Genomic DNA, 25,653 nt, shown 5'->3' on the forward strand with positions numbered 1-25,653 from the left:
TTGAAACGAGAGTAGTTGGCGATGATGTCATGTGGTTGGAAACATCCATACGATTCCGAAGACAGTACTTAACTTCATTTCCAGGGCAAAAATTGGAATATATTGGGATCAATTTTAATTATTTTATACACACTGTTGCTGTACCTTTACTCATGCAGTGATCTACTGATTTATCAGTTTGTCTGTTAAAATCAGGGAAATGAATTTAGATGTTGCAATTCTCCGGAATGAACAGTAGATGTCACAAGCAACTAGTCTTTGGCCATCTACCACATCCCAACTGCAAGAAGAAGTTGCGAAATGCGGAAGGGGTTCATCCCACCACACTCGCATGGCGAAAATGGCTGCTGGTGAGGAACAGCAACAGGGTCATAGAGCTGGAGTGTTCAAACAGAAAAACAAGGTTCATAAACATGGCAAGCATCGGACTAAGGGTGAAATCGAGAGGGAGAACAAAGGTAAGCCACGTCCATATCTAGAGAAGAGAGTAACTACTATAGATATCTTAGTGTAAACGGTAGCTTGCGAAGCGCAATCCGAACACGTGTGCATGTACGGTGTTGTGATATGGAAAAGTTACGTTTTCTAAGACGACGAAAAAGAAAATAGATTCCCTATTAGAAATGGCCGTATCGTATGCGTGATCAAACGGTATCTCCTGTATGGCTAGCTTTACCTCCATGGTATTGTGGAGTTGCTCTGACTAGTGTCGGTGTAGACTATAAGGGCTTGAGATGGACATGCATTTTAGAAGGTTGTCTCTCCAAACAGGACGAGTGGGTGTAACCGTACTAACCAAAAAACAAAGGAAAGAGCAAAGAAAGATGGACAGAAGACACAAAGCGAACCAGCTGCGCAGGAATAAGAAGGATCAGGTAAGTCCAACAGAAATAATACATGTGGTGACGTTGTCAGTTAAAGGCGATTGCACGTTTTAACGTGGAAGAGTTCATGCGTCTCTGTTCAGGTCCTGACAGAGAAGCGTCGCCTGGGCAGTCGTGACGGACCCCCCCACTTGGTGTCTGTGGTGGCCCTCCATGCTGCAGTTGATGCAGAGGCTGTCACTAAAATGCTACGTGGGGAGGGGTCTGGAGGTGTTGTGCGTCAAGAGCAGAGTGTCAGTGGAGTTAACGACAGCTTTAGCATGGTCCTGCCTCGCTTCAAACAGAGGTTCATCTTCCTGCGTCCAAACCCAGGTAGTTAACTCGCGGGAATGTGACAGTTGTTTAAAGAAATAGTGACTTCTATTTAAGCAATGAATTTAAAGCTTGTTTTGCCTTTTGTTTGCTCTCGCCTTCCCCTCAGAGGACATGCACTCTTTGCTAGATCTAGCAAAGGTTTCTGACAGCCTGGTGTTTGTGCTGGATTCCAATGACGGTTGGGACAGCTATGGTGACTACTGTCTCTCCTGTCTGTTTGCACAGGGTCTGCCAAGCCATGGTGAGACATTGTACAAGTAAATGCACACAAACATAAACAATGTGCTCGGTCAGTCAGACCAACCATCAAACAACCAATTTGTTGTGTAAAGCTTCAGGTCATCAAATCTATATTTGGTTTTATATTTTATGAAGATTCCTGTCATCAACTTCCACACTTTTCCATTTGGTCCCCAGCTTTGGTGTGCCAAGGTGTGTCGGACCTGGCTGTGAAGAAGCGCGTGGAGTCGAGACGTAATCTGGCAAAGATAGCAGAGAACCGCTTCCCAGACGCCCGCCTTTTCCCCCTGGACTCTGAGCAGGATGCCACTCTGTTGCTCCGACACCTGGGCTCTCAGAAACAAAGGAAGCTGGGCTTCCGCTCCCGTCGCCCCCACCTCCTGGCGCAGCAGGTCAGCTACACCCCCCACACTGCCGAGGGGACCGGAGGCGCGCCCACCGGTCTGGGGACCCTGCGTGTCTCGGGGTACGTCAGAGGCTGTGCTCTGCAGGTGGACAGGCTGGTGCACATCTCTGGCCACGGGGACTTCCAGCTCAGCCAGGTGGACGCCCCCGTAGACCCCCTTAGCCTCAACCCCACCGCACCCAGACCAGCGAAGCCTGGAAAGGGAGGCGACATGGACATGCAGGTGGGTGAATCCGGGCTCTCCTTAAAGTCTCTCTCTCTCTCCAAAAATGTCCGTCTGTAACCATCTAGTGAATGAAATTTGATAGAAATCACGTCCAGTCTATCCCACCTGAAGCTTTGCGTGCTGTGTGTCTTATCTAGGACGGAGGCGGCGAAGATGTGGAGTCGGTGCGTGTGCTGATGAAGGCAGACCCATCCCGCAGGGAGACTCTACAGACCGAGGCGGAGGTGGACCCCATGGACGGAGAGCAGACGTGGCCCACAGACTCGGAGCTGCTGGAGGCTGAAGGTAAAGGGTTTCCCTGAGAGGTCGAACGATATCTGCGCTGGCTGGGAAGGTCAACCCCAACGTGTCCGCTTGCCTTTGACAGAGACCAGAAAAACCAGGCGGGTGATGAAGGTTCCGAAGGGTACGTCCGACTACCAGGCAACCTGGATTGTGGACGAAGACGATGGCGAGGAAGAAAGCTGTGATGATGAGGATGATGACGATGAGGATGATGACAAAATGATCGATGAGGCCATGGATGGCGAGGAGGAAGAGGATATTGACTCCCAGGTGAACCCCCCCATTCAGACACACACATCTAGCCACAGGATCAGCTGGAATTCTGACTTACATTTACATTTAGTTATTTAGCAGACGCTCTTATCCAGAGCGACTTACAGTAAGTACAGGGACATTCCCCCCGAGGCAAGTAGGGTGAAGTGCCTTGCCCAGGGATACGTCATTTGACACGGCCGGGAATCGAACTGGCAACCTTCAGATTACTAGCCCGATTCCCTAACCGCTCAGCCACCTGACTCCACTTGGGGCACCTGGTGTTTTGAAAGGCCAGCGTGGGTTTGTTTACCCCTCTCCTTGTTGCCAAGGAGACAGTGGAGGCACATAATGGTGAGCTGACACACACCTGGGCGGAGAGGGTGTGGGGGCAGAGGAGTGCATACGTGACCCACGGTTAGTGTTCCCGTCAGATGGAAAGGTGCTGTTTGTTTTCTCAGTGTCTGCCTCTGGCCCACAGTGCCAGGCTAGTCAGTCCAACAATAGTGTTTGGAGCTGGGGTCCCGAGAGGAGTCTCCTGTCTTCCTGTTCTGTGGACGAGGCTTCCTGTCTGGACAAGGGGAAGGGGCGGGCATTTATTTATAACAGCCATGCTTGAAAGAGGGTTGGGGGGGGGCTTTACGTGGAAAGGCTTCAGCTCCATTTGTTTTCTTTTAATCCTAATTAGCATGTGGTTTGATGTCAGACTTCGGCACACAGGATTCTCTCTGAGATGTTAACAATAGGGGAAATGGCACAGTGGATGAGGAGGATTATTATTACAGCTTGAACTGTTCAAGGGGTTGGAAGTTGACCCCCCCTGTGGATCCCCCTCATGTCTCCTGTACGTTTATGCCAGTCCTTTGAGTACCCCAGAGTGCTGCTTCTTTGATGATAAACTTCCCTAAAGAAACCTATTGCCAAGTTACTGGAAATCAGGTTTACCCACCTAAAGATATGGAAGGTGTATGCACACAGGTTTATCTAGAGTTTCCTTATACAGTACCAGTCAAAAGTTTCATTGGAAAATGTGTCCAAACGTTTGACTGGTAGTGTATATTGATGTTCCCTGTGTGTAAGGCATTGCACACCTGCACTCCATAGAACCAGGCCTGACTGTCTATTTCCTGTGCTCTAGGCCGCCGAATCAGACTGTCCGTCAGACGAGGAGGAGGAAGAGGAGGAGCTGACCTCCACGGAGCGCGCGGGCACCGACCGCTACGACGAGCACATGGATGAGGCCGAAGAAGGGGAGGGGCTGAAACGCTACCGCGAAGCTCGGGCCAATGTGATGTTCCCAGACGAGGTGGACACGCCCCTCGACAGAACAGCTAAGACCAGGTAGAGACCGCCCGTCTCTGGCTCTGTCACGCACGGGTGACTCTGCTTTCGTCCTCCGCCCCCCCATAGGACTTCTTCCCCTCCCTCACCCATCTCTCTCTCTCCCCCCCCCCAGGTTCCAGCGCTACAGGGGGCTGAAGAGCTTCCGCTCGTCTCCCTGGGACCCCCTGGAGAACCTGCCGCTGGACTACTCCCGCATCTTCCAGTTCCAGAGCTTTGAGCGCACCCGGCGTCGTGTCCTGGCCGAGGCCGCGCAGGACGAGGAGGGAGCCGTGGTACGAGCGCGCGCGCGTGTGCGTGTGTGTGTTTGTGAACGCAAGTGTGCGTGAGAGAGATATCCACATCCAATACACAAACACGCCTCCCACTTGATCTCCCCCCCGCCTGTCCTCATTCACGCCCCTCCCCCCCCCCCCCCCCTCCCTATGTCTGAAGGTGGGCTGGTACGTCACCCTCCACATCGTGGACGTCCCCCCCTCGGTGATGGAGAGTGTCCAGACCGGCCATCCCCTGGTGGTGGTCTCCCTGCTGCCTCACGAGCAGAAGGTAGGAGGGAGACGGGAGGACGTTTAGCCGCCTCCAACAGGCCCAGGGTCGGCCTGCTACGGATGTGTTGTCGGATATGGGTTTCTCATTGCGTGCTCTCCCTTTTAAACCAGATGTCGGTCATGCACCTGTTGGTGAGGAGACATCCCAGCAACACGGAGCCCATCAAGTCTAAAGAGGAGCTGGTGTTCCACTGTGGCTTCAGGAGGTTCAGGGCCTCCCCGGTCTTCTCCCAGCACACCTCAGGTACAGCAGACGTCTGTCGCGACAGACGGCACGGGAAACGTCCGGATTTCAGCCTGAGGTCGTCGTGAATGTTAAGTAACTTTAGGACGGTTTTAAGACGGTCTCTCGCTCTCTCTCTCTCTCCCTTCAGCCGACAAGCATAAGATGGAGCGCTTCATGCGTCCCGACGCCCCCACCGTGGTGTCCGTGTACGCCCCCATCACCTTCCCCACTGCTGGGGTCCTGCTCTTCAAACAGAGGGAGGACGGTAAGGGCTCGGGGGGGTGTCTGCCTTACCCGCTCATACTCGACTGACTTTGCCCTGTACCCTGTTCATGAAGGGTGTCCTGTGTCCACCCCTTTCCAATTGATGCTCGCAGTAAAGAGTGTGTGTGTGTGTGTGTGTGAGCCTGACTCACCCGCCTCTCTCTCCCTGTAGGTATACAGGACCTGGTCGCCACGGGCACCCTGCTGAGCTGCGACCCCCAGCGGGTGACGCTGAAGAGGATCGTGCTGAGCGGACACCCCTTCAAGATCAACAAGCGCTCTGCCGTGGTCCGGTACATGTTCTTCAACAGAGGTGAGAGAGGGGGCGGAGCCACAGAACCCCGCCACGCGGTACCCACTGCTGGGGTTTCATTGTGGGGGGTCCAGTTATCTAGACTCGTCCCTGTGGCGGCCATGTTATTATCTGTTGTTTTTCCAGAGGACATCCTGTGGTTTAAACCTGTGGAGCTGAGAACCAAGTGGGGCAGGAGAGGACACATCAAGGAGGCTCTAGGTCAGGACCCCGACTTACTGTCTCAGTTTCCTCTAATTTTTGTTTTATTTTGGATTCAGTGTTTCCCCCCCCCCCTCGAACTGGCCACTCACCCAGCCCTTTACCTGCGTGTGTGTGTTACTCTCTCTAGGAACTCATGGACACATGAAGTGTGTGTTCGACAGCCAGATGCGCTCCCAGGATACTGTGATGATGAACTTGTACAAGAGAGTGTACCCCCGCTGGACGTTTGACCCCTACGTGCCCCTGTCCCTGCCCTGGGTCAAGAGAGAGGGCTCGGAGGAATATGAGGATTTGGACATGGAGTAGAACACAGCCATCCAAGTTACTGAGACACTTGGACTCAATGAACAGAAATGGACTTGCATGGACGTTAAAAAATGACGATCTTAGTCTAGGAACAGGATTGTCATTTATATCAAATAAACCAATTTGATCAAAATGGCTGCGTTTTGAAGTCTTTTCTGAAGATTTTTAAGTCATCAGTACAAGGGCAATTGTTCAATTTCCGGCCACTAGAAGGCAGCCATGTATAAGAAGAATTGGTGAAGGCCTGTGTGGCTGTGATATTAACAGAACTGTTGTCTTAAAAACTTCTTACTGACCTGATCAAAGCTTTTACAGTGTTGACAGAATCTAAATCATTATGCTGAACTGACTGCTACGACAGTAAATCCATATTTTATCATTTGTATACATAGTTTTCTAGAGTGACAGTCATTATCTTTATAATTTGAAACCAGTCCCTGATCAGAGAACATCTCCACCCCCTCCCATTCCCTGGTGCCTCCCTGGTTTTTCCCTGGTGTTTCCCTGGTGCCCCCTGCCTTCCTGGTAACCCTCCGGTGCTTCCCTGGTGCCCCCCTGGTTCGACCCCAAACCCTCTTTTCTCCACCAGTCGAAACTCACACGCAGAGAGCACGATCCGTCTCCCGTTCTCTCTGGATCTCCAAACAGCCAACAGTTTGACATCCCTCCCCATCTCATGCTTTTGTTTTATTTTTTTGTGTTTCGGAGAAATGAAATGATTTATGAATTGTTATATTTATCATAAAACTGCGCTCTCGCAATGCTTGCAGCTACATGATTCATCCCGGGGCTCTGGTGGGACCGCGGCGAGGCATGCCAATATGTCTGGGAAAGAAGGTGAAGACGCGAGGTTGGAGAAGAGAGCACCGTCCAAGAAATGGAGGAGGGGATCAAAAGTTCAATGTGTACCTTTTTTTCATACTGTAAATTTGATTACTGTGGAAAAAAGTGTGTGGGGGGGGAATAAAGATAAAACAATCTAGCTGGAGCAATGCCTCTTTATTGCCCTAGGGGGGGCTGGGGGCGGGGGGGCAAGCCGGGAGCCCTGGACAGTTTTACTGAAACACTCCATTTATTTCCTGCTTCATTTTTCACATGTTCATACTGAAGCAAGGGCACTCGACGGTGCTGTGTTGAACACATCTTGTTTTAAGATGAAGGGGTGTGGTGTGCCTGGCTGACTGCTCAGGACCAGTGAGGGGAAGGACGAGGAGGGGGAAGTGGAATTCAATACCCCCGCCTTGGAGAACGTCCTAACACTGAAAGAATGAGCCTCTTCCTGGGCACACACAGAGCATTTTTTCCTGACACTATCAATTTGAGGCTGATAAACATGACGTTGTTTTTGGGACCGACCGAGTGAGACGTGGTAAGGCACAGCCCGGGCCATATGTGAAGTGTGTGTTTGACGTTGGCCTGTCTTCAGGAGTAGCTAGCGCGGGTGGGAGAAGGCTGGATCAGGAATGCCCTGTGGTTCCCTGTACGCTGCCACCACACTCAGCTGGCTCCCACTGAAGATATAATGGGTGATAGATTTTTCTGTTGGATGTGGATGGAGAGAGGGAAGGAAGGAAGGAAAGAAAGGGGCAGTGAGGGAGAGATAGATAAAGGAACAACCCAGTGAGGATGTTCAAAACGAATAAAAACCAGAGAGGGTGAACGACGGGGAAATGCTGAGGGGATCTATAGAAATGGGAAATGAGAATAATATCTGGAGAGAGAGAGAGACAGAGAGAGCGAGAGAGAGAGAGAGAGAGAGAGAGAGTGAAATGGAGGAGTGTGAGAGAGACTGGAGTGGTGTGGGCGAGGGAGAAGGAGAGCGAGAGTGGCTGGCGTTTATGGATAGCAGATGTGGCGCTGTGGGGTTTTGGCAGGGGCCGAGTGAGCCTGGATCCCGCACTGGCTGGGTGGCACCGGGGTGAGGGGGAGGTCACCTCACCGCAGCACACAGCCCATAAAACACTGAGAGGGAGAGAGAGAGAGAGAGAGAGAGAGAGAGAGGAGGGAGAGAGAGAGAGAGAGAGATGGGGAAGAGGGCGAGAGATGGAGCGAGGGAGAGAGAGAGAGAGAGAGAGAGAGAGAGAGAGAGAGAGAGAGAGAGAGAGAGAGAGAGAGAGAGAGAGAGAGAGAGAGAGAGAGAGAGAGAGAGAGAGAGGGAGGGAGGGAGAGAGATGGGGAAGAGGGCGAGAGATGGAGCGAGGGAGAGAGAGAGGGAGAGAGAGAGAGAGAGAGATGGAGAGAGAGATGGAGAGAGAGATGGAGAGAGGCAGGGAGAGAGATGGAGAGAGGGAGGGAGAGAGACACCCACCGGTCTGGGATTGCAAGGCAGTGAGGGAGCGCAGATAACACTCACCCATGTGTGCTGCTTGAACACAATGAACACCCATTCTTAGACTGTGGCTGTATCCATGCCCAGCCATGACAAAGCATCAAAGGTATATCTTGGACTTACAAGATGGCCAATACTCATTTCATTCAGAGATTGGCTCAGGAGTACAGTTATCTTAATAGTTAGGTAATTGTATGTAAATTGTTACTGTAATTACTTTAAGATTACACTAGACAATATACTCTATTTGGCCTTGTGAACACCTGCTTTGTGAACCTCTCATTTGAAAATCATGGGAATTAACATGGAGTCGGTTCCTACTTTGTTTCTCTAACTGCCTTCACTTTTCTAGGAAGGCTTTCCAAGAGACGTTGGAACAGGGATGCGTGTTTTGCTTCCATTCAGTCACAAGAGCACTGAAGCGGTTGGACAATGGTGTTGGGTGATTAGACATGGCTTGCAGATGGCGTTGGAATGTGTGTGTGTGTTTGATGGTGTTCAGGTCAGGGATCTGTGCAGACCAATCAAGTTTTTCCACTCGAACAATTTTTCCTCAAAACATTTCGGCATAGACTGTATCATTTTGTGCATGGGGGGCTTCATAGCCGCTGTTATAGCTGCAAAGGGGGGGACCAAGTCCATATTAATCACACATGGTTTTGGAATGGGATGTCCAACAAGCTCGTATACATATGAAGGTCAGGTATCCACTTTCTTCTATCCAGTGTATCCTGTACAACGATACAATAGAATTGGCTGGTGTATTGTGCGGTCAGTTCACCTATTTCTGCATCACATCCATGTATTCGTCCATTCATCCATAACATTGCTATAACATTCCTCCACAGACCTTCCCGACGCACAGACATCACTTTCTTCTGTTAGATAGCCAAACACACATACTTTACTCCAGGCCCCACTCTCCTTTATGACATCCCTCTTTCTCTTTGTTGTTCCTCCTTTCACTCCCTCTTCGCCTGCTCCTGACTCCCTGGATCCTGGGGCCTGGCCAAGGCGTGTGTCCCTGGAGGAGCCAGAGAGGAGATGGAGAGAGGGGGCAGCGAGGGGGCGCTGAGACATGCTCCAAAACCACAGCTGCAACAGCCTCTCCTTTCCTCTCCTTTCCTTTCCTCTCCTCTCCTCACAGCCCTCTCCTCCACTCCCTCCCCCCCCTCTCCTCTCCTTTCCTCTCCCCTCTTTCCCCTCTATTCCCTTTGCTCTGTAAGGATCTGGCCTGGCACACACCCCAGCTCTGCCATTAATCAGAGAGTGGGGTAGTTTTGTGTGTGTGTGTGTGTGTGTGAGAGAGATTATGTTTATGTGTGTGTTTGTGTGCGCTGATAGAGCACTGGATGGAATGGGGGTGATGGTATGGAGACCAAGACCTCCCAACAAAGCTGCAGAGTTCACCCAGCGAGCGAGCGAGTGAGAGGGGGAGGGAGCCGGGCTGATAGACAAAGAGCCTGGTGCACAGCCGGGGACTGCCAGTGAGTGGGACTGAAGGCAGATAATCTGGAGATACTTTGTGACTAGAGATGGATGAAGATCGGCGAGCATGAATCAAGCCCTTCCGAAGGTGCTTGTGTGCATGAATTCTTCAGCTTGAGCAATGTGGGATTGCTTAGTGCCCACAGTGGTGCTCTGTTGCACAAGATCCTGTATATTTGAGAAATACTTTTTGGCTGGGTGGGGTACTTTTTGAATGTTTGTGTGCATGTATCAGTGGGTACAATAAGCAAGCGTGTCAACATGCAATCTGTTAGTTAGTACAGACACTACACCAAAACCATTGCCTGAAGAAAAGCAGTTCACACAAAGTCCACAAGACCCCCAAGTGTCCCCCCCCACCTCCCACCCCCTGTGATTATCCAGGTGGGAGTGTGGACCCACTTCCAACCTGCTCTCCTTCACCCCCCCAATGGGCCTCCCAGAATGCCTCTCTGCTGACATCACCACACAGGCCCTGGCAAGCCAATCTCTCCCCTTCCGTCTCCCTCTCCCTGCTTCCTGTCCTCATGATGTCACACACCATATGGTTTTCAGCGAATATCAAGCCGGAAAAGAGATTTAGTCGGGAGAGAGAGGAGAGAAAAGGAGGAGGGCCGGGGAGTGCGTAGGACACAGAAAACAAAAGGTTGCTCTTCCCCCGAGTTTGCAGCAAGTGGAAGTTGAAAAGAGGGGAGGAAGGGGGAATGGAGGAGAGGGGTGAGGGAGTGGGGTGAATAAGAGGGGTGAGGAAGAGGGGATGGAAGTGTGGGGCCGGAGAGAGTGGTGAGGGACAGGGGGGAGGGAGACGGGTTCAGGGAGAGGGGTGAGGGGCTGAGAATGGAAGGGCTGTGCTGTGTGAGGCTAATGAGGAGAGACCAGGGAGCAGAGACCATGCAGCGGACAGCCATGTGCACCACAGACGCCCAATGGGCTGGCCTGCGAACAAACACACACACACACACACACATACACAAACACACACCCTCTACATCCCACACACAACATCATTATCTTCCTGGTCAACAGCTTGGTATAGGACAGAACCAGGAATGAGCGAAGCAAGTTCAGGCATGGCACTCGGGCAGCGCGCGTCATATTACCCATCGCCGTGTTCGTAGCCCATAGGGTTAGCTCACTAGGCGGCGCTATAAAGTCGCACACATGCACGCACACGCATCCTCGATTACCTTAGTGTTCTGCGCTGCTGCCACCCTCCACCATCCCCTTCTCCCCCATGTTGCTAACTCGTTGCTCCCTGCCTCATGTCATGCATGCTTCAGTGAAGGCAGGGAGCGCTTCCTCATGTACATCCATTCCGCCAATGTCAAACCTATTTTCATGTATATGAATCAATGGTGAAATCAATCATGTGAATGTCTTGACTGAACTGATGGTTAGGACGTTAGGTACTGAAAGCCATTTATCTGGTCAGAACTAACACAGGCAGGATGTCATGGTCAATGTTTCCAATGACCAAGTCATGTGACCACATCTAACCACTTAGTGTTTCCGTTTTTTTCTCTCAAAAAAACCTTTCTCACCTCCAATCCCTGACAGCCCGCGTTCCTCAGTCGTTTGCATCTCCCTCTATTATCATAATTCAACCACAAGTATTCCCAATCTGGCTCTTGGGGTATGATAATTACTCATCCCCAGCAAAGAGGGAACTAGAATAGCGACCCAACGCTCACAACAGCTCAGCTCATTCTAATGACATGCCTTGCACGCCTAGCCTCTAAAGCTGTCGCAAAACCGCTCATTACAGTGAGTTGTGAGAGGGCAGCCAGTAACGCTGAGCGTACCACTCAATTTCTGGTGACGGGCTGGCTCTCAAGGGGGTGTGGCCAGCCCGGTGAGGAGGGGCTGCTACGTCGCATCTGGTGATGCCTGCGGCCGCATTGTCTGCAGAAAGGGGGGGGGGGGGGAGGGGGAAGAAGGCTGCCTGTCTGGTTCAGGGTGCTGAGCTGCCATGCTCTCCCTGGTGCTGTTCTGCACCATCTTCCTGCCCCAGACTGCCTGCCAGACCATTGTGGCTCAACAATCACCTGATTGGACTGATATCAGTCAAATTGAAATGAGGCACTCCAAACTTTTGGGGCCTGGAGTGTTTACATCTCCTCAGAACCGTCTGGGGGGAGTTCCTATACTCCCTACCTCACACACACACATACATGCAGCTCTGACACGGGGAGAAATAGGAGACGAGGTGTGTGATTTAGGAGGTGACAGCAGACTGTTAAGTGCCTGTAGCTGTTCAGCTGCACCATGCCTGCCTTATCTCCAGGACCGGTTGCTTGCCATGGCCTTGCAGGAAGGGCCTGTGCGTGCTCACTCTCTGGTCTGTGTTTCAACCAGAGATGGCAAAAGTACACACATCTTCACTCAAGTAGAAGTACAGATTATCATGTTTAAAATACGCTGGTAAAAGTTGAAGTACTGACGAGACTTTTTCACTCAAGTAAAGAAGTACAGGCTCTGACATATACTGAGTAAAACGTAGCCATTACTGCTACCTGTTTTAGTGTCACGTTGGTAACTGGACCTCACATCATAATTATATATTAATACACAAAGAAACTATAGACAGGCAGCCCATTCCCCAGGAATCTTTTTTGACACCGACAATTTCAAACATCTCCCTCAAGGCCATAGTCTGAAATGCGTGAGTCTCATGGCGAATGTGGGAGACTTAAAAGTCCTGTCCATAATTAGCCATTCTTCTTGTTGCCTTTTGCCTCTTGTTGCCTCTCTGGTAGCTTCATAGACTAGCTTATGTTTGTTATGCGTGAAATTATCTGCCAGGAAATGAAAAAAGGTGCACAATGACAAGAAATAATATTGATCATGCCACCAAATACAGATTAAAACTAAAGTAACGAGCCTGGTTTGAAAATGTAATAAGTAGAAAGCACAGATATTTGTGTATAAAATGTAAGGAGTGAAAGTAAACGTCAGAAAAATAAATAGTGAAGTAAAGTAGCCTAGGCTACTGATAGGAAGGCTACAGTAAAGAAGTAGGCTATTTGTACTTTGTTACTTTCTGGTTCCAACCCAGCTCTCCCACACTCATAATTGAATCATTGCTTACACCAGCAATTTGGAACCTTTTTAAGTTCATTAAGAGTTCAGCGTTTCAGGTTTGTCGCACACCAGATCATGTGAAATTGTGTTTTGACAAGCTGAAGTTAAATGTCCATCACAGGTCTGTGGAGAGTGATAGAGAAGATAAGGCAAATCTAGGCCGACAGCTAATATAGGCTTACCCACAGAGAGAGGAGAAGATAGAGATGTGTCGGCCATCTAAGTTGTGTCAACTGCCCTAGACAGACTTAGCCTACTCATTCAGACTTTGCTAACTTTCTTGTAAAGGCTAATAAATATGTTTCCGAAACCTCCTAATTTGTGTTTCCCTTTAATTTGATCTTCTGTCAATATAGATTTTGGTTTCGTTGTTTATTCTTGAAGTAATACACCCTGTGATCCCAAACATGGCAAAATCCCCCCTCACCCACTTTAACATGAAATGTTGTGTTACTGTTCCAGTACTCCATGAAAAAAAAGATAAATAATTGAAACACATGTTCCCCGATCCAAGATGGCTTACATCCCTTTGGTAGCCCTGTTCTGCCCACCTCTGTGTCTTACTCTGGGGTTATCAACAGTTCATCATGGGAAACTGGAAGTGAGAGACAATACCTCGCTCCTCAACCCAGACTCTTGTCAACACTCTTTTAATGAAACAGCAGCATCTTGAACTTGGATAATTTCAAAGGGAAGACTCTGGATCAAGAGATAATCAGCTGCTATTGTAATTGCCTCGGCTTGAGACATGAATAGGCTTCAGTATGGTAAGAGCCCTTCAGTCAACATCTTTTGTCTGTGTGCAACAACACACTGATGGCAAATCCATCAGTGAGCATCCTCATGGTGCAGACCTGATGCTTGTCTTATCACTAACACCTTGGTGTTGGACAGACAATGACAGGATTGGGGGTTATGGCCAGACTGACAGTGTAAACTACAGGTCCCTGCAGGGGACATCCCTGGGGCTATGACAGTCAGTGATCAGTCCGATTGAACGTTTGAACAACTCTGAGAATTTGTTGTCATTTTGAATCTAAACAAGATGTGTTGTAAATTCATATTTGGCAAAGGAATACTAATTTCACATTTTAATTTCAAATTTTCAACTGTATACATAGAAGTATATTTTATTTTATAAATATTTTCAGAAAAGAAATATTAGTCTTGCAGGTCTTGGTCAAGTAGATATTCTTATTCTATAGAATTAAATAGTTGTAAAAGTGTTTACCTTGGCTGCTTTGGGGAAGGTTTAAGATATGTGGTGAACATTCACAGCTCCATTTATTTCTAGACTGACATTAACCCATAAGTATCTGTAGTGATAATTAGATAAAACATCATGTGTGAATATCACTATTTTAACTATCAAAAAATCGTTGCTTGGTCAGAACTAGCAGGTGTGTACTACTATATGCTGATGTTAAGTCAATTAGGATTTTGTTCAAATGGCCTTTAAGTAACCTAATATACAAACATTATGTCTGAGGAGAAGGGCTCAACATTTTGGCAGTTACATTTTTTTAAATTTGTATGTCTTATTCTATGCGACTGGTTTGAAGTTTCCCACGACAATAGCAAGACGGTGGAGCGGGTCGTAAAGAAAAAATAGACCCAGATCTTTGAGACGATCTAGTCTAATATAATACAACAACAAAAAATTACGACATTAGACGTATAAATGAGAACGCAAGATCCATAGTAAAGGGCATGCTGTCAATCCCGTAGGCTACTTGCTTATCTTCCACAGGCTGTTGCGCACATCACCATTGAGTGTGCCAGCCAGTGGGTGTCGCTGTGTGCGCATCCTCTCTCTTGCAACCCTGGTTCGATCGGACCCCAACCCCAACTACATTGGAAGAGGTGTCTGATACAGCACTCTTGCACGTGAGAAATAAAAGACTGTGAGGGGCAGAGACGGGGTACCGTGCAAGAGAACAGCTGAAAACACGGAAGAGTTTGGTAACAGTACGGAATTTGGGGCCGAACGAGAAAGTCTGTACGTGGAATCCCGGGAAGGAGAACTCTCAAACGGCCACGACACCAGACATGAATCCAAGGTGGGTTAATGATGACAGCAGAGAGAGAGTGAGAGAGAAAGAGAGAGCGAGAGCGAGAGAGAGCGAGAGAGAGCGAGAGAGAGCGAGCGAGAGAGAGAGAGAGAGCGAGCGAGAGCGAGAGAGAGAGAGCGATGCCATGCGTGAATATTCACACCGCGTCCGGATACTGCAGGCGGCTCCAGGTGCTGAGCAGGCTAACCTATACAAACTGCCATCGATAGTCTAACTATTCATGTAGTTTGGTTTTCAAGTTGGCTCTGACAACTGGCATGTGTAGGCTAGACAAATGTAAAGCGTCCGAGGCTAACGTGCCTATCTCATATCAGCATTAAATTATCCAAGCAGTTTAGAGGAACCTGATTATCTCCATATGATTTTGAAGTAATCATCGAAACATCGACAGATTAAACTGTTACTTAGTGGAAAGTCCAAAGGGCTTTCTGCTTCAACATGATTTTTTTATATACAAATCTGAACAGGTCTTCTCAATTATGAGATCCTAAATGTTATGTCAGTCAGTATTTTTGTTTTACATGATTAGCCTACGCACTAGGTTGTATTGGCTATTTCCACACAAATTAGTTAATAATTCAGATTAGCTAAATAATTCAGATTATTTGTCAGAGGAATGGAAATCAGATAATATGGCATTTGGCAAATATATATCATAGGCCTCAGCTATTGTCAGCTAAATAACTAGGACTATAAGTTTACTGGCGTAGCCCTTCGCTATAAATATACACAGTTCTATGCATTGAGAAATTAGGGGTTCACAAAGTGAATTCGTGTTAGAATCTATCCAGCTAATAGAAAATGGCTTGTTTCTTTCCGTTTTTCTAAAAGCTTCCGTGGATGAATCCACAGGTAATGCACTGTAGAAAAACATTTTCATGCAGGTCTTTGCCCACAGTAAATTGTGATAAGGAGAGCGATGAAGAGAAACAAAGCGAGGGACAGAGAGACAGAGAAAGATAATGTCGCTTCATTTGTTTCAATATTGACTATTGTTATTGTAGGTCTGAACTCCACTGTAATGAGCTATGTGATATACAATAACGGCCTGTCTCTTTAAGACGAAGCTGCGATGTGTTGTGAAGTTCAAGTTGGGGTCACTTGAAGTTCCTGCCCTCGATTTTACCTTCTAGTTTTATTATAGACCGACATCACACGGGGAGCTAAAACACTTAAGACGCATAGAGGCTCCATTATCATCTCCGTGCGCGTTATTGCCTCGACACAAAAATAGTCAAGGAAATTACTAAAATAAAAAATAGAAGGAAACTGATCCTGGACTAAGCACGTATTTTCTTATAGGAGGAGGTGACAAGAGAGGGAGGGGGAGGAGGCAGAGAGAGAGAGAGAGAGAGAGAGAGAGAGAGAGAGAGAGAGAGAGAGAGAGAGAGAGAGAGAGAGAGAGAGAGAGAGAGAGAGAGAGAGAGAGAGAGAGAGAGAGAGAGAGGTGTGTGGGTGGGTGGGTGGGTGGGTGGGAGGACGAGAAGAGCAACAAGAAATTCATGGCAATTAATAATAAAAGAGAGTTGGCAGACGTGCTTGGAAAACTGGCATGGTTTTTGGAGGCTGGCAGTTCAAAGTTGAAACGTCAGAAATGACTCCAAGAGACTGCTGAGATGATCATTAAGGGAGACTTACATCGGATGGCAGAAGAGATCGGGCATCCAGGTAACGTTTAAGTGCCGCTCTTTAAACTACGATCAGTATAGCCTGTCAGAAAATTTTAGAGAACTTTTTAACATGACGACACGAGTTCGCTTTTCGTTTTTGACTGAGTTCGTTTCATTTCGAATAGGCTATAACTAGCCAATATTGTATGCGCCCTTTTTTTATATGGTTTTGCGTTTAAACATAACTGCCTAATACTGTGGCACGTCATGATGTATCCCAATGTGGGCCTTTTGAAAGAAAAATAGTTTGAGTTATTTTTTGTTAAATTACCAAATGGATGATTGGAAAATACTATAAAAAATCACAAGGTAAGAGATATTTGATTATTATAAACCACTCAGCTCTTATCAGTTATTATGTCATATTGTCATTGAATAAACTATATATGACCCAAAGGTGTTGTGGAGGCCTTTTTAGTTCTATATTGACAATGCATTTAAGTTAGAGGCCCATGTTGTATTGTTACTGTAACTTAAACACCACGTCGCTTAAAATCAACAACACATCTTAATGAATTGCTCCTGCGTCTCTCATACCCACTTTTGACTCGATTCAAACAACGGCCTGGACTTCTGTTCCTCTCGTGTCAACGCAGAGGTGTTGTGTAGTTTGATGTGACGAGTTAATTCAGTCTGACTTGAACACAGTACATCAATATGTAACTTCAAATGTTTGGAAGCAACAGTTATTGTAAAATTGAGCGATGAAGAGTTTGTGTCATTGGCTGATTGACACAGAGATGATGCGGTAAAAACCAGGGACGGTTTCACGCGCGTCGACGTCTTGTGATATGCCTAATGCGAGGACAAGGGTAAAATAGATAAGAAACAGAGAAAGAGAGAGAGAGGATCGGGTTTAAGATGTCTTATAAAGCAACATGATTCAAGCGTTGTCAACCTTCATCTGAAATCTAAATGGCTTCTGAATGATTAAGAGAACGCAATGAATACAATTGAAATTAATTAGCCTATGTTTTTTCTTTCTTAAATAATATACACAGTAAAAGCCACTGTTGTTTTCTAAATCGAGATGATTGTAAGAACAGGGGTCAATGCACAGCCTATGATCACACAGAATCAATCTACAATCAGGATGCAAGAAAATCTAAAAAAAGTGAAATCCCAAGTACTAGCCTACATGCCTACACAAAGTGAATGTAGCCGAGAGTGAAAACAAAATGATCTTGATCAGGATATGAATTTAAATAGGCCGTCTCAATTTAAGGATTTGTAACCACTTAAAAAATACATTCAATTTCTAATCTACGCTTATCGTTGCAAAATACAGAAATCCGTTTTATACGGACAGTGTCACATGTAGCCTAATAAAGTAAATTGAGTAAAAGGAATAGCCTACAGGCCATAAACAGGTGCAGATAAAACGATTAGGTCTTACATAAATTCACATAGAGTAGACTTTTATTTTCAGAAATGGGTGCTAAACTATTTGAAGCACCTATGACTTTCCTTTCCATAAAACCCCTACATGATACAGCGTAAATGTGTTTGACATTTGGTCTAAATGTAATGGGGCATGCAACCTTGCTCATCTTGCTCTCTTTCATCCCGGTCTGATTTATGAATGAACATCCAGAGGTCTCTGGAAAGTGTAGGAGCGGCGCTTGTGATTTCCACCAGTGTAGCATTCGTATAGCCTTTAGCGATCACAGGGAAGTTCAAGAGACAGCGATTCTGATGTGAAAGCTGACTTGGGGCGTGTGAACTGCGGAACACCTCGCTCTGATGTGTCTAAACCCCGTTCAGTCAACTTTCGATTGTGCAGTATGTCCTCTCTAAAACAAGCCGTCTCCGAAGCGGAAGGACTCTGACGCCTCAGGGTAGGCCTACTTTTAAAGACTCTTAGCGTGGTTTTCATTAAATACAGTTTTATGCTCGACTGTGTTTCACAAAATATCATGTTATTTAATAAGCTCCATTCCAGCAAAGAACATAACATTTTTCCCTACACTTTTAAAACATGATTCAGTCAGTATTTGATGCAATGTAAAATGAAAAAGCAGTAATGTGGCCCTCTACAGCCTTGGATTAGATCACTGTGTACACATGCTTTTAAAGTTTCCCGTTAATACATCTATGAAAAGAGGCTTACTTGGGCCTAGTACGTTAATGTTAAGCCTTGCATTGTCCATAACATACAAATAGCCTACATGCACAATACTTCATGTCAAAACGTCAATGTACTACAAAATCGTCCAAAATGACATATTAGTCTTTTGCAATATGACAAGATGAAGGCGGGGAGAGGAAGCGTGGAGGGTGCAGTGCAGACCCCCCCAGCCTAAACCCAGCCTCACCCCTTACCAGGGAAGTGACAACACAGACCAAACAAAGGGATAATGAATCCCAAATTATCATACGAGTCAGAGAGCGTCTCAAACTCAGTCCCCATTCACCAAATACAGCACTCACCCTAAAAATGAATTATTGCCATCTGGTAATATACATCTGGTAATATTATAACTATTGTGTTTCTTGATCTCGGACAAAATATGCTTGCTGACGAGGCTACACGAACTCATATGGGAACGAATAAAATGCGAATTTAACCATTGTTGCGATTGTGTGCATTGTTAAGACCTCTTGTACAAAGCAGAAAATAAATGTAATTGGCTGCATTGAGGGATGTCAACTTGCTGGAAGAGGATGCACATGTTCATCCATGATGCTACATTTTTAAATCATGACGCCTCGTTCTTCTCTCTCTCTCTCTCTCTCTCTCTCTCTCTCTCTCTCTCTCTCTCTCTCTCTCTCTCTCTCTCTCTCTCTCTCTCTCTCTCTCTCTCTCTCTCTCTCTCTCTCTCTCTCTCTCTCTCTCTCTCTCTCTCTCTCTCTTCCCCCCCCCTCTCTCTCTCTCGTTTTTTTATTTTTAAATCATAACAAACGTAAGAATTACCAGTAAATATAGATATAACGTTTCTATTGAGAAACTGTTGTCATAGGCTGATCAACAGCTTTAATTTACTGACTTTACTGATGTCAGCGATCCTTCGACAATGCGCTTTTACGCATGCTCATTACAAGTCTTGTACGTAAACAAATCTACATGTTCTCACATTTGAAAATTTAGTATTAGTAAAAAGAATACATCTCTGTCAACTTAACATTAAGTGTGCTGTCATGATGTGGATACCAACAGCATATGCGAAGTATTCTTTTTGACATTTGATAGGTGCGGAGGCGACAGCCGACCTGTGCACCAGTGTCTCATTTATGTTAATTCTCAATATTAAATCTTAACGTTTTCTACACAGGCTGTTTTCACACCAGAGCAAATGCAACATTGATATGCAAACAACTAGCAAACACTTTGATTATCTGGTGATATGCCATGCGTAAAGTGCGGCATATGACACAGTTGATGCTGGTCTATATTCTTTCAGACGATTTCTAGACTTTCGGCAAATAACTGAGCAGTGGTTAACTCCCGTTCACACTTGCACAAGAAAGGACGGCGCCTGTCGCAAACTTACGTGTGTGTGTGTGTGTGTGTGTAGCCTACCAACCCGCATGTGAGTGGTGAGCAGCGCGCTGCAGCCGACTAGAGCGGGGGACTGGAGAGGGAGAGAAACGTCGAGTTTAAACCCCGAATTTCTGTCATTTATCTCGATCGGTTGAATTTATATAAAAATATGACACCATGTAGATCAAACACTGCAGAGTTTTTTTTAGCGACTAGCACTGGACACCTGTTAACTATTAGGGTTATATGTTTTATTACACCTAAACTATCCCTTATTTGAAAGGCAGTTCCTTTTCAGTTTAAACGGAATAAGAATATATCAACCAAATTACACCGCAAGTGTAACGTATACAATTAGGCATGGACTTCTATTATGGAGATAGGAGTCTAACATGTCTGAGACATGCACATCTCTGTATAAAACCTAACAAACCCATATTACTAGATTTCCTTCTAAAATGACTGTCTCATTTGCAGTGGGGGGGATTCTGCTGTGCAGAAAGGAAGAGCATATGAATTTAGACTCAGCGGGTGATTAAAAGTCCTCCTGCAATATTCCACTTCCCTATTTGTCTAGCTAGGGGCTTATACTCAATGAAATAAACAAGAAGAGGATGAACTTATGTCAGGAAGAGCATGATCGGATATATTTATTTACTCGCTTGTTTCCCATCAGTAAGACCAAGGCCTTAGGGACAGTTACAAACTTTTTCATCTCATAGCTAAAGTATCTTCTGTAACCAATGTTTGAACAATACATCCTGCTAAATTTGTACTGTTAATAGTGTTTACAGAAGGCTTAGTGCAACAACACACAACTTTGTGTGTGTATTTGAGCAATTGTGTCTGTGTGTGCTTGTTTGTGCATGCGTGTTTGTCTAATGTTGTTATGTGAGCATGGGTGTCTACATTAGAATTCCAGAGTCCACCTCAAGTTAAACTATTGGGCCATCTCATTTTGCCGTGATTTACATCCAGTGTTTCTCTGGTGAGAGTTCCTTATATGACTGGGCCGAATGGTAGCTCCAAGAGATCTGCTTTTGGTTGTGTCTTTCTTAGGTTTATACCTGCTGTTCGTCATGTGAAACCTCTACTCTTACTTTGTTTAAAAGTCTGCACACCACTTCTGAAATATCTTATCAGGAAGCCAAAAACCAGAAAACATATTTATATCTGTCTTAAAGAAAAGAAAAAGTTCTCCTGTCAGTGCTCTGTAGTGAAGGAAGTGTAGATTGGAAATTCTGCATTATTACTAATCCACAGCTTTTGCTCCCCCTTAGAACTGGCTCGGTTTCATAGTGGGACCCTCTTGTGTATGACTTTCATACAAATGACTCCGAAGACATTTATCTTTCATAGTCACTTAGCGATGCTTATCCATAAATGCTCAGTGTACACATATGCATGTATGAGAGAAAGAAAGCCTACCAAAAAGTTAATCTGTGTGATCTCCTACTGTGACCAATGATGTATCTTTTTCTAAGATAAGATTTTATAAAAAAAAAAAAGAGAACGTTGAATTCCTCTTGAAAAACCTTGCTTTGTCACTCTAGTCCTTTATGTGTTTCTTTTTCAAATGTAAAGCCTGACTGCTGCTCGAGGTTTACAGATTTCTGCTGTTCCAGGTGGTGGTCTGAAGACAATGCTGGATGCCATGGAAGTCCCAAGTCATGCTAGGCACCTCCTCCTGCAGCTCAACACCCAACGCACCAAGGGCTTCCTGTGTGATGTCATCATTGTGGTGCAGAACGCTCTATTCCGAGCTCACAAGAACATTCTGGCGGCCAGCAGCCTATATCTAAAGTCCCTGGTTGTCCATGACAACCTCATTAACCTGGACCACGAGATGGTGAGTCCTGGGGTGTTCCGGGTCATTCTAGACTACATCTACACCGGCCGTCTCAGCGACGGGGACCCTAGCTCCCCCTCTGAGCCCAACCTGGGGAGCGTGCTCGCAGCCGCCAGCTACCTGCAACTGCTGGACCTGGTGGCGCTTTGCAAGAAGAAGCTGAAGAGGAACGGCAAGTACCCCTTCCGCCTGACGCCTGAATTCCTGCCCTATCCAAAGATTGTCCCCAGCAGTTTGAGTTTAGGGGCAGGGGGGAGGTACAGGGTCCCCACCCCTGTCATCCAGTCCTGTTTCCCTGGAGGGATCGTGAACAGTCACACGCCCCGCGTCCCGCCTCCGGAGGAGCTTGCGCCCCTCCCCCTAGGCACCCATGCCGGGGAGCTGTACGCCCCCACCTCCTCCCAGGGCCACCATGTGTACCCCTCCTCACAGTCCCAGCCTAGCCAGCGGCCCGCCCACACTGACAGGAACTGCTCTCCCATCTACGGCCTGGACCTCTCCAAGAAGAGCCCCAACTCCCAGTCCCAGCACACGCCCTCCCACCCCCACCAGGCCCAAGCGCTGCCCCACAACGATGATGAGAGAGACGGAGCGCTGAGTGGCCGAGCCAGCCCCCTTCTGGGGCCCAAAGGTGGGGCCTACCCAACAGAGAAGATGGAGACAGCCGACCAGGCTGTGTCTCTGCCTCCCCACCCCTACCCCCACCTCACCCAGCCACTAGGCCCCCACCACCCCCACCTCCGCCGCCCTCGCTCCCACGGCCCTGACCACTACCCCTGCCCCCCGAGCCCCGACACCCCCACAGAGGAAAGGGAGCCTGGCAGGGACGTAGGCAACGTCTACCGCTGGGTGAAGCACGAGCAACTGTACACCCCCGAGGACGAGGAGGAGGACGAGGAGGAGGACGAAGGGCTGGGAAACGGGGACCGCGAGGGCCACCACCAGCGCCACAACCACCGTAAGGCGGGGGAGGAGAGCGAGGCGGCCTACCAGGGCACGGGCTGCGACGGCGAGGACGAGAAGAGCGGCTCCGGCAGCGAGGAGACGGGCAGCAGCGAGGGCCGCCCCTCCCCCCCGGGGGCCCTGGGCCGCTTTCACCTGCCCTACGAGCCGGAGAGCTTCGGCGACAACCTGTACGTGTGCATCCCCTGCGACAAAGGCTTCCCCAGCTCCGAGCAGCTCAACGCCCACGTGGAGACCCACACCGAGGAGGAGCTGTACAACTCCGGAGGGGAGATGGGCGGCACCAACGGCAACGCCAAGGCCGCCAGCAACGCCAACGGCAACGGCAGCATCAACAGCAACGGTAGCCTGAGCAGCTACCTGGAGAGCAAGAGCAGCCAGAGCGTGGGTCTGGGGGAGATCATTCGGCCCTACCGCTGCTCCTCCTGCGATAAGTCCTACAAGGACCCGGCCACCCTGCGGCAGCATGAGAAGACCCACTGGCTGACCCGGCCTTACCCCTGTAGCATCTGCGGGAAGAAGTTCACCCAGCGGGGCACCATGACCCGGCACATGCGCAGCCACCTGGGCCTCAAGCCCTTCGCCTGCGACTCGTGCGGCATGCGCTTCACGCGCCAGTACCGCCTCACCGAGCACATGCGCATCCACTCGGGCGAGAAGCCCTACGAGTGTCAGGTGTGCGGCGGCAAGTTCGCCCAGCAACGCAACCTCATCAGCCACATGAAGATGCACAGCGGCGGCGGGGCGGTGGCGGGCCTGACGGCTGACGGCAAGCTGAAGCTGGATTTCACGGAGGGGATCTACCCTCTGAGCAAGTACGCGGCGGAGCACCTGGGTCTGAAGCAGGAGAAGGCCTCGGAGCTCCTCGCCCAGGCTCAGCAGCACCTGCTGGCCGACGCCAAGGCCATGGAGAGCCTCTACCCGCTGTCCAAACTGGCCGCCGAACACCTGGGCCTCACCCACGACAAGATGGACATCCTGGGCCAGCAGCTGTCCCTTCCCCCTCCCCCGCAGAGCCTCTCTGAGTCTCGCACCATCGACCGCTACTCCCCCAGCTAAGACACCCCCCCCCCCACCACATAAGTCGCCTAACCAGCTCAGTATCCACCAACACCATAAAGACGTCTGTGTGAACAACCTACAGTATTCTAACGCCTCTCACCTCAGTTTCATATGTATCTAAAACTCTGACTCGGGCTGTTAGCCTCATGATGCACACCAAATGGTTTAGACTCTTGGAAAAGTGCCTTCCTTTGCCTAATGTTGCATTTTGTGCATTTGAAATTATTTCCTAAAAGGGAATAATACTATGCTATTGACAGTCTATTGTGACCAAGGAATACCAAAAACAGTGCAGTATTTACGTCTATGCAACCCACCTTTTTCTATCAAGACATTGAGCCAAAACATCTGAAACAATTGAATACCAAAATAAAAGTTATTTATTTTTTGTAATGTACTGAAAAAAAACCCAAAGAGAAACTGTTGCAAGAAAAGCTTTGCAATCTGACCCTAAACCTGTATAGTATTCAGAAATGTACATTCATGAGAAAACAAGCACATGCTGACAAGATTCAGGGCTTCAGTCCAAACCCTAGAGGAACATTTGGACAAAAGAAAAAAAAAAATACACTTTGGGATTTTAAAGTCATTTTGTTTTTGGGTTACTGGATTTTCCTTGTGTCCTATTCTCCAGCTTCTGCCCAAATTCCTACACTTGTAGTCGCGAGGGAGTGAATAACTGAAGACAGCATTTTGCTGCAGCGTGTAGATAAAGTGACAAAGACTGTTCTCTCTGTGGGGGTTACATACCCCGTCAAACCCTGTGTGTAAACCCAGGCTCATATTCAGCATCAGCAACAGCAGCTCAGTTGCTCCCACCTCGAGTGCCTTAACCCTTCACATCCCAACCCCCTTTCTGACAGGAATGTGTTTGGACTCACATGCCATGTGCATGCCTATCGAAATTGTTATTGAAAAAGCAGCAAGCACAGCCCTGTGATCTCACAACTGGGCTATCATAGCATACCCGACCGATGACACGCTAATGCAGGAGTGTTGATCCGTCCAGTGAAGGAGACTAAGCATGGGTGTTGCCTCTGACACTGGGATATTTACAACAGTGGGTGTAGCTGTGCATCCCACTGGGAGGGAACACACAGAGGCCATCCAAGGCAGGGCCTGGAGCAGAACTTCCAGTCACCACTAATCACTCATCACCCAGCCTATCAATAGAAGCTGTTCGGCTCAAGTCAGTACGCTGATTCAGTCTGACTGATAGGAAGTCATGTGCCACAATGAGGTAATGTGAAGCAACTTCTACAGTGTGACTTGGCCACCCATATAGGCCTGGCTATCACTCACTGACCCCCTGAAAGGGCTAGGCACCACTGCCTTACCAGCTGTCCCTACACACACACACACACACACACACGCGCAGGGAGCTGCTAACGTGACAGTTCTGCTAGCAGCAGAGCGGGCGCGTGTAGCGGCCGCACGGGCGAGCAGCACTTCCCAGCTGCTGTCCTCCAGTAATCCCTGTGAAATCTCTCGTTCTCCCCGACTGTTCTCGCTGCTTGACGGCCTTACGCCCCATTTCATGGCTGCCATCGAGCCCCTCTGATCCACAACACAACACGACACCCGAGAACCAGGCGAGAACCGACCTCAGATCTGAGTACACCCCTCCCCCACTCCCCTCTCCCCCTCCTGGCTCGCGTCAGACACAGCCACTAGAACGGTGGGCAGACCTTGGACCTGCCTCGCCCGCTCCTTAAGAAACAACAAAGAGCACTTATAGGGGATTTGGGTTAAAGCCACTTCATTTTTCTTTTTGTCCATTGTCGTTGTGTCTTGATATGTTTATTTTCAAAGAGCATGCTGGCTTTACCTTTGTCCACTTTGTCGGAC

The 25,653-nt window shown here is 48.1% G+C and overlaps 2 protein-coding genes across 6 annotated transcripts; both read left to right on the top strand.

The window, feature by feature from the left end:
• The first annotated feature begins 267 nt into the window (after window positions 1-267).
• tsr1 (TSR1 ribosome maturation factor) lies at window positions 268-5,943 on the top strand. 2 transcript variants are annotated; one of them, XM_062472911.1, is made up of 15 exons: window positions 268-458; window positions 772-875; window positions 968-1,196; window positions 1,306-1,440; window positions 1,617-2,072; window positions 2,216-2,356; window positions 2,439-2,626; window positions 3,747-3,949; window positions 4,065-4,224; window positions 4,385-4,495; window positions 4,609-4,741; window positions 4,872-4,988; window positions 5,160-5,300; window positions 5,427-5,501; window positions 5,632-5,943. In XM_062472911.1, the coding sequence occupies exons 1-15, from the start codon at window positions 332-334 to the stop codon at window positions 5,808-5,810; spliced, it is 2,499 nt and encodes an 832-aa protein (XP_062328895.1). In that variant the 5' UTR covers window positions 268-331; the 3' UTR covers window positions 5,811-5,943. The 2 variants fall into 2 exon arrangements, with proteins under 2 accessions (XP_062328895.1, XP_062328893.1); XM_062472909.1 differs by having other exon boundaries at window positions 1,617-2,068; window positions 2,209-2,356.
• An 8,638-nt stretch (window positions 5,944-14,581) lies between these two features.
• hic1 (hypermethylated in cancer 1) lies at window positions 14,582-24,406 on the top strand. Of its 4 annotated transcripts, none has more exons than XM_062472915.1 (2): window positions 14,582-14,768; window positions 21,541-24,406. In XM_062472915.1, the coding sequence occupies exon 2, from the start codon at window positions 21,574-21,576 to the stop codon at window positions 23,800-23,802; it is 2,229 nt and encodes a 742-aa protein (XP_062328899.1). In that variant the 5' UTR covers window positions 14,582-14,768; window positions 21,541-21,573; the 3' UTR covers window positions 23,803-24,406. The 4 variants fall into 4 exon arrangements, with proteins under 4 accessions (XP_062328899.1, XP_062328898.1, XP_062328896.1 ...); XM_062472914.1 differs by having other exon boundaries at window positions 21,557-24,406; XM_062472912.1 differs by lacking the exon at window positions 14,582-14,768 and adding an exon at window positions 16,284-16,448 and having other exon boundaries at window positions 21,557-24,406.
• The last annotated feature ends 1,247 nt before the right edge of the window (window positions 24,407-25,653 follow it).

Source organism: Osmerus eperlanus, chromosome 11, assembly GCF_963692335.1.
Source record: "Osmerus eperlanus chromosome 11, fOsmEpe2.1, whole genome shotgun sequence".
NCBI classification, from domain to species: domain Eukaryota; kingdom Metazoa; phylum Chordata; class Actinopteri; order Osmeriformes; family Osmeridae; genus Osmerus; species Osmerus eperlanus.